The 13,162-nt window shown below is 32.7% G+C and overlaps 1 protein-coding gene across 1 annotated transcript; it reads right to left on the bottom strand.

Moving 5' to 3' along the window:
• Nucleotides 1–10,533: 10,533 nt before the first annotated feature.
• LOC118056715 (thioredoxin-like 1-1, chloroplastic) lies at nucleotides 10,534–12,830 on the bottom strand. Its single transcript, XM_035069023.2, has 4 exons — nucleotides 12,397–12,830; nucleotides 11,818–11,994; nucleotides 11,521–11,685; nucleotides 10,534–11,096 (listed from the first exon to the last, which is right to left on the bottom strand). The coding sequence occupies exons 1-4, from the start codon at nucleotides 12,649–12,651 to the stop codon at nucleotides 10,812–10,814; spliced, it is 882 nt and encodes a 293-aa protein (XP_034924914.1). The 5' UTR covers nucleotides 12,652–12,830; the 3' UTR covers nucleotides 10,534–10,811.
• Nucleotides 12,831–13,162: the final 332 nt, after the last annotated feature.

Below are 13,162 nucleotides of genomic sequence, written 5' to 3'. Positions count from 1 at the left end.
ACTGGGACTCTCCCTTCCCTGGAAGTAGGACTAAATCTGTTGTGTCGGATACTGTTGCTGTCAATAATTCAAATCTAAGGTGCCCGTCAGGTAACATTCTCCTGTCAACAGAGCATAATTAACAAAAAATGAATGGGAGATATACCTTTTAAAGAAGGGAATGCAACAGAAGAGATGGCAATTGCGTAACATTCTAAGCAGCATATCCTCTGCTGCTTGTATAAAAGAGGTTGTAGGTTAGCTCTGAGGGGGAAAAGTCGATAAAGAATTCTTTGATTTTCCATGCAAGCTTTGTTCATCTACATCAATTTATTTCATGTATCATTTCCTTTAGTGACAATTAACAATAAGAGTAAAAAAAAATAAAAATGAATACATGGGATAAGAGATCTGCACTTAAAATCGATATGGTAGTGGGTAGGATCTCCTTGTTTTTTCTTCCTGAGTGGTCTTGAATTGATCGTAGTTTTCTTGAATTTTAGGTATGCGTAAGTATGGTATGATTTCTGTCTTATCTGTGTTTATATTTCTTAAGGCTACCAAATGAGTGGTGTCCTCATTCTATTATGCATTCAACTCTGAGTTCTGTGTTTTCTCAGCAGCCTTAAAAGTGAGAAGTTTTTGATTCATCTCTCTTTCTCCCTTTTTGTTTCTCTTCAAATTATTTTTTTCCTTTTTGTATTGAAGATCATGGTTTGGTTCATCTGTCGGGGTTTTGTTTGACAAATGTTGCACCATGCATGCAGATTTCTGAAGCATCAATTAGCACAAACTGCAGTAACATTATCATTCCTTGCGGAAAGAATAAGAACAATGGTTTTCAATTGTTTACAAGGACATTAGAAGAGATTGGTACAGCTGCAAGACTTCTTTTCCCTCCACATCAGGTTCCTGGCTTTTCATCTTTCTAGTTCTTTCAAATGTGGAGCCTGCATGCTACGAAAGTAATAGCTCTTGTTCTTCAAAAATGATGAGAGCAGGCCAGAAGCAGTTCTCCATTGATCTTGGAAGCAACAAGAGAGGTCATTTCCTTGAGATTACCAATGATTCATATTCAAGAGAAGGCCATTTGACTGATGAGAATCTCAAGAAGCGGTTCAGTGCAAAAATAAGTGAAACTCAAGTGTTGAACGCAGATGAAGAAGCTTGCATCACAGGAGAATTAATCTGATAGCTCTACTCTGTTTAGACAAGCCATGGAACTTTTGATATCTTAAACTGGATCAACCCTCTAGTTTATCAAACTTTCTGTACTCGACAAACCATAGAACCTTCTGAACATTGGATCTATGAACAGTATTTAGTACATCTGAAATGGAAGAATCTAGTCCTGGTAATGAAATGGAAGCATGCAAACAGGTCATGGTGATGCAGTAAGCTGTATCAGATTTGGGCTGACCTTTCTGTGGGAGTAAGCAAGCAAGCAGATGGAGGACAAGTTTTTGGAAGCCGACAGCTCCACCTTAATGCTCTGCTTTCCTGCTCGGGCATTTTGTGACTTGGGGTGGGATCCTAAACTAGTTAAATGCAATCAAAAGATATTCATATTACTAATAATTTGATACATAATAATGAGGCCGGATGGCGGGATTGTAAGGTGAACTCACCTGTCGTTAAATCAATCTAGGTTTATTCCAAAATAATTTAAAAAAAAAACTTAAATCACATTATTTTAGATTAAAAAATTAAAGAAATAATGTTTAAAAAAATTAAAAAATTATTAAAGTTTAATTGACAAAATTGGTCAAATTGACTTTTTAAGTTAAATTAAATTTTAAATCACCAAGTTATTGAATCAACTCACTTGAATAGATTTAATAGATATGATTTAATAATTTAGGTGGTTTTTTTTCTTCTTATTTTTTAGGATGGCTAAGATAGTTTTAGAGAGTGTTTGGAAATGCTATTATACCCGTGTTTTTAAAATATGTATTTTTTTGGTTAAAAATTAATTTTTTTTTATGTTTTGGATTGTTTTGATGCGCTGATTTTAAAAATAATTTTTTTAAAATTAAAAAAAATATATTATTTTGATGCATTTCAATACAAAAAACACTTTGAAAAGCAATTATAACCACAACTACACTTCCTAAACAGGCCCCATAATGTCTTTTTTTAACTTTAAAACTAAGAAATAAATGTCACACACACACACACACACATATATATATATATATATATATATATATATATATATATAGCCCTTTGATATCATTTTCATTTTATTTAGTAAAATCATAAAAAAAATTGAAAAATAGTGTGAAGAGAACTAACAATTGGGAACATCAAAACAAAAGGATATCAATAGAAACTTAGAAGAATAATTTTTGATAAAAACACAATAAGAACATAAAACTAGAAGGCAACGGGCTCTATATTGTTCATGATTTTGAACTGTAGAGATAGAATGAGTTCTAGGCCTGTTTGTTTCTCGGAAACTGGTTTTGGAAAAGCCACTTTTCAAACTTTTCTGTGTTTGTTTGTCATTAGAAAAGTTGGTTAACAGAAAACATTTTCCGGTCAACGAAAAACACTTTCCAGTCAAAAAAAAAATTTGACTTGGTTTCAAGAAAAGTGATTTTCTTTTTATTTTGGGTGGAAAATATTTTCTGAAAGTTGTAAAAAATTTAATAGATGAGATGTCATATTATTTGCTGATTATATCAAATTTGGTCTCAAATTTTTGATTGCTATATATATTGTTTTATATTTATTTTTCAATTTCAAACTTTAATTTTTATATTAATTGTGTTCCATTTTTATAATTATTATTTGTTTTTCCCTTATCATTTTTTAATTAAAATTTTTTATCTATCAAATTTGGTCCTCATTTTTTTTATTGTTACTTATTTTATTTGAAATAATTTATGAAATGTTAATTATTATTATTTTAATTTCTTCATCTTTTAATTTTTTAATTTTTTAGATTTGATCTTTATTATTTATTTTATTTGAGATAATTTATGAAATTATATTTTTTTTTCAATTTCATTCTCATTCAACTTTTTTAATTTGTAAGATTTGTTCTTCATTATTTTAATAAATTTAAAAAAAATTACACATTAATAAGTTATTTTCCAGTTCATTTTCCATAAACACTAGAAAGTGTTTTCCAATTTATTTTTTATTATACTACCAAACATCAAAAAATAATTTATTTTCCCAAAATTTACTTTTAAAAAAAACTTTTCAACAAATAAATATCCTAATAGTGTTGAAATTGAGTTCAATTTCATATGTAATTTGAATTTAATTAATAAGCTATTATAATTTTTTATTTTGAATAAAATACTAACATATATAGAAATAAATTAAATTAACAACTTTGACTACTTTACCAATAAAATCTCAAGTATTTTCCTTATAATATTGCAATAATTTAAACACAAGCCTTTCCTCTGTCCCCAAGCAGCTTCTCTATCCTCTACCTTCTCAAATTGCCTCTATTGTTTCCAAACTGAAAGCAAGGAATCCATGATCCCTCAAAATGCTGAACAAGGCACAATTTAATAAGAATGATAATTTATGATTATATCATTCATATATTCTTTCTTTGTTTTTTAATTCTACGTACAATGTTTGATGTCCCACAAGTACATAGATTAGATTAATATTTATAATTTGATGCTTATTTCACGTGAAAAAAACATTATTTTTTAAATAGTTTTAAAATGTTAATGTAAAAAATAAATAAAATTTTTAAAAATATATATTTTAAGAAAACACCCTTCTTTGCAGTACTAAACACAATCATATCAAAATTTCACTGCCATTCACATCAGTATTTGACAAGGACATGGTAAACAGGAGGCAATACATGCCAGGTCAAAAAGGTTGCCTTCAAGCAAGATAGGGCAACCAATCTTTGATGGACATGCCCTACGGGGACCTGGACACCTGGATGGAGAAGGAAGGAGCTTCTTGATATTCAACGCCTATATTTGTGCAGATCGTTCAAAGCATGGGAATTTTTCACTGATGTGCTGGGAATCAGGACACATGGTAGGGAAGGAGATGAGCTTTGGATTCTAAATCACTAAAATGTGTTCAAAGTAAATAGATAGGTATACCCCACAAAAAATTTTGTGTTGAGCAAGTCAAGGCACATAGAAAGAGGAGAGGAGCTTAGGGATTCTTCAATCCCTGAACTTGTGCTGCTAAATAATACAAGTTTATCCTCACAGAGATTAGGGTTTCCAATGATACAGGAACTTGACTTGAGGCTTTGGTTTTTTGAAAAAACGCCATGCGAGATTCAAGATTGTCTCAGAAAATGAAATTTCCTCCCCCGCACAGAGCATTATAATGTCTACGATGGGAGTTGGGCCACGTTGATCCATCCTCGTACACAAGCAAGAGCTTTATCCATTTTACTTCACTTTTAGAGTACTTTTTTTTCTCTGTAGTGAAGTTTCTTGCATCTTCTCAACTGGTCCAGCAAAACGTCATCTAGTGGCCCTAACTTACATCAATCATCCTCCAGTTTGACAACAGTTTTTTTGGCGTCCACAAACATAGAAGCACCAAGCTTTTCACTATTAAAAGAGAAGATATTTCTTTCCCTTAGAGGATAAGACTCTCGCATGGGATGGAGAAGGGCATATACACATCAATGATATCGTAAACTCAGATGAAAGGAGGAAAGAAAGAAAGAAATGATGGAAATATTAGCTGTATAGCTGCTGCTGCATTAAATTGATCCTGCAATGGGTACAAAGCCAAACGAAAAGAATAAAAGCCTTTTAAAAATTAGATCCCTAGTAAGGCTCGTACAAGCAAGGCTAGGATCCAAAAAAATAATTCCGCCTTACCTTTTAATTGAAGTATTTTTTTTTTCACCATTTGATTTGATTCATTCTGATGTATGGAGACCTTCTCCTGTTATCACAAAAGAAAGGTCTCGATATTATATCTCTTTTATTGATGATCATACTCATTATTGTTGGGTTTATTTAATGAAACATCGTTCTGAATTCTTTGAGATATATGCAGCTTTTCGAGCTCTTATCAAAACTCAACATTCTGCTGTGATTAAATGTTTTAGATGTGATTTGGTTGGGGAATACACCTCTTATAAATTTTGCTAATTGCTTGCCCTAGATGGAACCATCCACCAAACTTCTTGTATAGATACTCCTGAGCAAAATGGTGTTGCTGAAAGAAAACATAGGCACATTATTGAAACTACTTGTTCTCTTTTATTGTCTGCCTTTGTTCCTAGTGAGTTTTAGGGAGAAGCTATTCTTACTGCTGTAAGTTTAATTAATACAATTCCATCTTCTTATAGTTTGGGTCTATCTCCTTTTGAAAAGTTATATGGGTATGTTCCTGATTATTCCTCATTTAGAGTCTTTAGTTGTACTTGTTTTGTTCTTCATCCTCATGTAGAACAAAGTAAGTTATCCTCTCGATCCGCTATTTGTGTTTTTCTAGGCTATGGTGAAGGTAAAAAGGGTTATCGTTGTTTTGATCCAGTAACTCAGAAACTTTATGTGTCTCGTCATGTTGTCTTCCTTGAGCATATACCTTTCTTTTCTATTCCATCCACTACTTATAACCCGACTAAATCTGATGTTATTAGTATAGATCCATTTTCTGAGGATTCTGATAATGATATCTCTCCCTATGTTCGATCAATTTGTACTCATAACTCTGCAGGTACTGATACTTTACTCTCTAGCACACCTGAAGCTCCATTCTCATCTACAGCCCCTTAAGCTTCATCTGAGATTATGGATCCATCTCCACGTCAGTGCATCCGTATTCGTAAGTCTACAAAACTACTAGATTTTGCTTATTCTTGTTATTCTTCCATTTACTTCCTTTTTAGCTTCTATTCATTGTCTCTTTGAGCCCTCTTCCTATAAAGAGGCAATTCTTAATCCGTTTTGGCAGCAAGCTATAGATGAGGAACTTTCTGCTTTGCATAAGACAGATACTTGGGATTTGGTTCCTCTACCTCCTGGTAAGAGTGTTGTTAGTTATCATTGGGTATATCAGATCAAGACTAATTATGATGGGTCTATTGAGTGATACAAAGCTAGGCTGGTTGCAAAAGGATACTCTTAACAATATGGTATGGACTATGAGGAGACATTTGTCTCGGTTGCAAAAATGACTACTATTCGTACTCTTATTGTCGTAGCTTCGATTCGTTAATGGCATATTTCTCAGCTTGATGTTAAAAATGCCTTCTTGAATGGAGATCTTCAAGAAGAAGTTTATATGGCACCCCCTCCTGATATTTCACATGACTCTGGATATGTTTGTAAGCTTAAGAAAGCATTATATGGTCTCAAACAAACACCCCGTGCTTGGTTTGAGAAATTCTCTATTGTGATCTCCTCTCTTGGCTTTGTTTCTAACAGTCATGATTTTGCTCTTTTTATCAAGTGCACTGATGCAGGTCGTATCATTATGTCTTTATATGTTGATGACATGATTATTACTGGTGATGACATTGATGGTATTTCAGTTTTGAAGATAGAGTTGACTAGACGATTTGAAATGAAGGATTTGAGTTATCTTCGATATTTCTTGTGTATTGAGGTAGCATACTCACCTAGAGATTACCTTCTTTCTCTGTCGAAATATGTTACAGATATTCTTAAGCGGGCTAGACTTACTAATAACAAAATTGTAGATACTCCTATTGAGGTTAATGCAAGGTACTTTTCTTCTGATGGTTTACCTTTGATAGATCCTACTTTATACCGCACTATTGTTGGGAGTTTGGTATATCTCACCATTACTCGTCCAGATATTGCATATGCTGTTCATGTTGTTAGTCAGTTTGTTGCTTCTCCTACTACTGTTCACTGGGCAGTTGTTCTTTGTATTTTGCGATATCTTCGGGGTATAGTTTTTCAGAGTCTTTTACTCTCATCCACCTCTTCCTTGGAGTTGCGTGCATACTTTGATGCTGATCATAGTAGTGATCCCACAAATCGCAAATCTGTTACCGAGTTTTGTATCTTTTTAAGTGATTCTCTTATTTCTTGGAAGAGCAAGAAACAATCTATTGTTTCTCAATTATCCACTGAAGCAGAATGTCGTGCAATGACATCTACCACCAAAGAGATTGTTTGGTTACATTGGTTACTTGCTGATATGGGAGTTTCCTTTTCTCATACTACTCCTATGTATTGTGACAGCCAAAGTTCTACTCAGATTTCTCACAACTCGGTTTTTCATGAGCAAACTAAGCACATTGAGATCGATTGTCATCTTACTCGTCATCATCTCAAGCATGGCACCATTACTTTGCCTTTTGTTCCTTCTTCCTTGCAGATTGCAGATTTCTTTACCAAGGTGCATTCCATCTCTCGTTTTCATTTTCTGGTTGGCAAACTCTCGATGCTTGTAATTGCCGCATCGTGAGTTTGAGGGGAGATGTTAAATAATATTTATGTAGTCTTATTTATTAAGGGTAGAATGATACTTTCAGTTTAACCTATATATACTTTATCTGTATTTAGGTTAAGACTATGTATTCATAATATATAGATTATTCAGAATTGTAACCTCCTTTTTGTGTTTGATCTCAATTATTTTAACAAGGAAAACTCACCTGTCGTTAAATCAATCTAGGTTTATTCCAAAATAACTTAGAATAAGAAAACTTAAATCACATTATTTTGATTAAAAAATTAAAATAATATTGTTTAAAAAAATTAAAAAATTATTAAAGTTAACTTGACAAAATCGGTATCAGGTTGACTTTTTAAGTTACTCTAACCTGATTGGATAATCTTTTAAAAATACCTTTAAAATTTTTTTAACCTAAATCAAATTTTAAATCATCAAGTTATTGAATCAACTCACCCAAATAGGTTTAATAGATATGATTTAATAATTTATGTGGTTCTTTCCTTTTTTTTTTTTTTTAGATGGCTAAGATAGCTAGAGAACGTTTGAAAACGCAATTGTACCCGTGTTTTAAAAATATTTAATTTTTTTTCTAACTTTTTTTAATGTTTTGAATCGTTTTGATGCACTAATCTTTAAAATATTTTTTTTTTAAAAAATTATTTTAATGTATTTCAGCATAAAAAACACTTAAAAAAACAACTATAACCACACTCTCAAATTTCAAATAATATCTTGTTTTAACTTTAAAACTAAGAAATAAATGTCACCCCTTTGATATCATTTCCATTTTGTTTAGTAAAATCATAAATAAAATTAAAAAAATAAAATTGAAGAATAGTGTTAAGAGAGCTAACAATTGGGAACATCAAAACAAAAGGATATCAATAGAAACTTGGAAGAATGATTTTTGATAAAACATAATAAGAACATAAAACTAGAAGGCAATGGGCTCTATATTGTTCATGATTCTCAACTATAGAGAATAGAATGAGTTCTAATAGCCAAATCATGTGTTAAATTGAGTTCAATTTTATATGTAATTTGAATTTAATTAATAAGTTATTATATTTTTTTAATTTGAATAAAATACTTATATAATTGAATCAAATTATACTTATAGAAATAAATTAAATTAACAACTTTAACTATTTTACCAATAAAATCTCAAGTATTTTCCTTATAATATTGCAATAATTTAAACACAAGCCTTTCCTCTGTCCCCAAGCAGCTTCTCTATCCTCTGCCTTTTCAAATTGCCTCTATTTTTTTCCAAACTGAAAGCAAGGAAGCCATGATCGCTCGAAATGCTGAACAAGGCACAATTTAAGAATGATAATTTATGATTATATCATTCATATATTCTGGTATAGAAAATCATGATTATTTACATCCGAGTAGTTTGTTTTTTTAATATGTTTATGCTTCACTTGAAAGAAATATTAAATTAATATTTTTTAATGCTTTTTGATAATTTTATATATTAATGTAAAAAATTAAAAAACCATTTTGATTTATTTTGAAAATATATATTTTAATAAAAAAAAACCTTCAATACAGTACTAAACTCAATCATATCAAAATTTCACTGCCATTCCGATCAGTATTTGACAAGGACATGGTAAACAGGAGGCAATACATGCCAGGTCAAAAAGGTTGCCTTCAAGCAATATAGGGCAACCAATCTTTGATGGACATGCCATACGGGGACCTGGACACCTGGATGGAGAAGGAAGGAGCTTCTTGATATTCAAAGCCTATATTTGTGCAGATCATTCAAAGCATGGGAATTTTTCACTGATGTGTTGGGAATCAGGACACATGGTAGGGAAGGAGAGGAGCTTTGGATTCTAAATCACTAAAATGTGTTCAAAGTATATAGATAGGTATACCCCACAAAAAATTTTGTGTTGAGCAAGTCAAGGCACATAGAAAGAGGAGAGGAGCTTAGGGATTGTTCAATCCCTGAACTTGTGCTGCTAAATAATACAAGTTTATCCTCAGGGTTTTCAAGTGTTGGTTATTGGGATTAACCTTGGATTCGTTTATGATAGATGATGGCCCTGGTCCAAATTATTAAAAAAGTTACTAAAAGAAAGTAATCGTCTTTTCTAATCATATATAAAAGAACATAATTCATATGAAATACAAATTTTTCATTATTAAAAGAATATAGTTCTTTCTTTTTCTTCTCTCATCTTGATTCTCTATATTAACTTGACAAGCTTTATAAAGATATTTGTATTGTAGATTATTATTTTGATTCTAGTAATTGAAGTGACATTAAAATAATTGATACAAAAATTAAAAAATAAATTCTCACAAGTAATTATTATTTTGGTTATAGTAATTAGGCCTGGTCCGTGCATGATGGATGGGTCTGATCCAAGTTATTAGAAAAGTTACTAAAAAAAATAATTGTCTTCTCTAATTATATATAAAGAGACATAACTCATATACAATAAAACTTTTTATTATTGAAAGAATGTAGTTTTTTTTTTTTTTCCTTTCTATCTTGATTCTTTGTATTAACTTGACAAGATTTATAAAAATATTCGTATTATAAATTATCATTTTGATTCTAGTAATTAAAGTGGCGAAGTAATTAATACAAAAATTAAAAAACAAATTCTCATGAGTAGGTTTTCCATTTCGTTCTATACCAAGGATATAGGAACTTAACTTGAGGCTTTGGTTTTTTGAAAAAACGCCATACGAAATTCAAGATTGTGTCAGAAATAGAAATTTCCTCCCCCGCACAAAGCATTATGATGTCTGCGAAGGGAGTTGGGCCACGTTGATCCATCCTCGTACACAAGCAAGAGCTTTATCCATTTTACTTCACTTTTATTGTACTTTTTTTCTCTGTAGTCAAGTTTCTTGCATCTTCTCAACTGGTCCAGCGAAACCCCACTTGCTGCTGCTGCCTGCAGACAGAGATTTGGTCATCTAGTGGCCCTAACTCACATCAATCTTCCTACAGTTGACAACAGTTTCTATGGCGTCCACAAACATAGAAGCACCAAGCGTTTCTTCTTCACTATTAAAAGAGAAGATATTTCTTTCCCTTAGAGGATAAGACTCTCGCATGTGATGGAGAAGGGCATATACACATCAATGATATCATAAACTCAGATGAAAGAAAGAAAGAAAGAAGGAAAGAAATGATGGAAATATTAGCTGCATAAAATTGATCCTGCAATGGGTACAAGCCAAACGAAAAGAAAAAAAGCTTTTTAAAAATTAGATCCCTCTTAAGGCTCGTACAAGCAAAGGCTAGGATCCAAAAAAATAAATCCGTAACCCTGCAGCTCCATGAGGACATACATACATCATGACTAGAGCCTCTATTGGCTTGTTCATTTCTAATATTGATACGAGATGGAAGTAGAGCACAGACTGTACAATGATAGTAGGGAGGAGGTCAATGATGACTGCCCACATCATCTCCCAGAACTCACTAGGGTTTTCTCCTCTGAGTCTTGAGCAGACTTCGAGCTTTTTATAGGAAGAGGAAGAGGTAGACCTCGGTCTGAATGAGACGGGCCTGCTGGTGGTGATACCTCTTCCTCTGCAGGGACAGGAGCAGGTTGAACTGGTGTATACGTGAAGGAGAGATCTTTGTTAGCTGCCAATGCAACAAGTTCTTTTTCCTCCAACCCTTTTGTTGGCCCAAGGCTACATCGCTCTGGTGTGTGCTTGGCCAATGCATCTTTGAATTTCTTGATCTGAAATAGAACCAAAACAAAGACCAACAGTAAAGAAACAATCAATGAGATTGACAAAGAAAGTGTAATAAATTGAATGATCAATGCAAAATGCTAGCAACTTACATCCATTACTCTGGTTCAGTAAAAAACTGGGTTTGTGAAGAAACATTCAAGATTAAGTAGTGAAGTTGAGTGATGTGGTTCCAATGAGTTGATAAATCTTGGATTATGAAGAGAAAAAAATGCAGAAAATGGTTTATTTCAAGAATCAATCAAGCTCTGCATTTCATTATTTCACCATTAAAGCTCTTGGCATACAAGAAACAGAAAATCAGATGCGAAACTGAAACAAATTGGTCTGTTCATAAAATTAACAGTTATTACACTCACTTCAAATATTACAATTAATCAACAAAAGCAGTGAAGGAATGGCGAAACTAACCGTGGCATTAGTACAGCTAAAGCTGCATAACCGGCCATGAGCTCCTCTATAGAACCGGAAGAATGGTAACACATGGACATTGAGGCTATAACACATGGATTTGTGCTCCTCGTAATTAACTTGAAGAAACAGTACATCTGGATTCATCTCTGCCAATTGACATATCTGCCCAAAAAAGGACTCCCGTTAGCATTCTTCCAGAAAACTAAATCCATAAAAAAAAAATACAACTAAACCACTCATATTCACATGCACATGCACCACACATGTATATCGAAATAGTTTTGCAGATCATACCTTGGGATGGAGAGCTTTGCAGCCACCACATCCAGGGGAAAAGAAATCAACTACAACAAGTTGGTCCCCAGCATTCATTAGGGAATCCACAAGATCTTGCGCAGAAGTTACTTCTCTCATGTTGGGTTGCAGACCTTTCTCCCACCATTTTTGAGCATATTTAAGTTTAAGGCCAGTCTATTAATTCCACAAAAGATAACAAAAGGAAAAAACCATTAAGCTATCCATCCTTGTAATATCAAAATGACACGATAAAAGAAAAAATCAAAACTTTGAGTTCCCACAACATACAAAATCTCATGATTCTTTGTATTAATTAAAAAAGAAGAAAAAAAAAATCCAGACTTTCATTTCCTCTAAAAACCGAATATTGAGGACCCAGCTCCTCCGATTCATTCAATAGTTAAGCGAGATCACAGTAATTTAAACAATCCAATATTTAAAAATAAACCAACAATTACGATAACAAACAGGGAAGAAAATAAAAATTCAACCCCACAAGAAAATAATAAAAAAAATCACTCAAAAAACAAAATCAAAATAGAGACCATAAATCCAAACCATAAATTTTTGACTAACCAGAGCCATAACCGAAGCTTGAGGAAGATACCCTCTTCTGGGTTTGCTTTGATTTCCATGAACAACAAACCTCTTGCCATAAAAATCACTACAAGACGAAGATCTTGAAATTTGAGATCTCAAACCCTGTGGTTTGACCCTCGATGGAAACCCTTTAAGCCTGCAACTCCTTGTAAACACAGAAATAGTATTGTGTTGCCGGGTTTGATAAGTACCAGAAGAAAATAGATTTGTCTTGCTCAAAACCTCTGTCATAATTTCTCACAACAATTTGCAAAAAAAAAAAAAAGACAAAAAAATTTGTTTCTGAAGCCAAAGAAAGCTCAGGTTCTTGCAAAAACATAAAGCGTTTTGTTTTAAAGGCTTTTGCTTTATTGGTTTTTGCCTTTTCTCTTTGAATAGATAAAGCGTTTTCCTCTCTCTCTCTTTCTTTCTGAGCTGGGAAATGTTGAAAATTGAAGATGGTGGTGGGGTGTTTTGGGCCGCTAGATTTTGGTATGGATGATGGATCTAACGGTTGGAGAAATTGGTGAAATTTGAAGATTATTGGATAAGGTCGTTATTTTGTGCTGTTTAAGATTTATTTTGTTGACGTTTGCCGGTTTTTATGGTTGATAGCGGCACGTGAGGTGCTCAATGTCTTAAACGTGGCGTCATCTAATCTTATGGTTTTTTGGGATTTGGAATTGGATGGATGGAATACTTTGGAAGCTTCTTTTTCTTTTTCTTTTTCTTCTTTTTTGGGGTATTTTCCAACCTCTAGTAG

The sequence above is a fragment of the Populus alba genome, chromosome 19 (assembly GCF_005239225.2).
Source record: "Populus alba chromosome 19, ASM523922v2, whole genome shotgun sequence".
NCBI classification, from domain to species: domain Eukaryota; kingdom Viridiplantae; phylum Streptophyta; class Magnoliopsida; order Malpighiales; family Salicaceae; genus Populus; species Populus alba.
The sequence above is the reverse complement of the archived record's forward strand: the minus strand, read 5'-3'. Positions and strand labels throughout refer to the sequence as shown.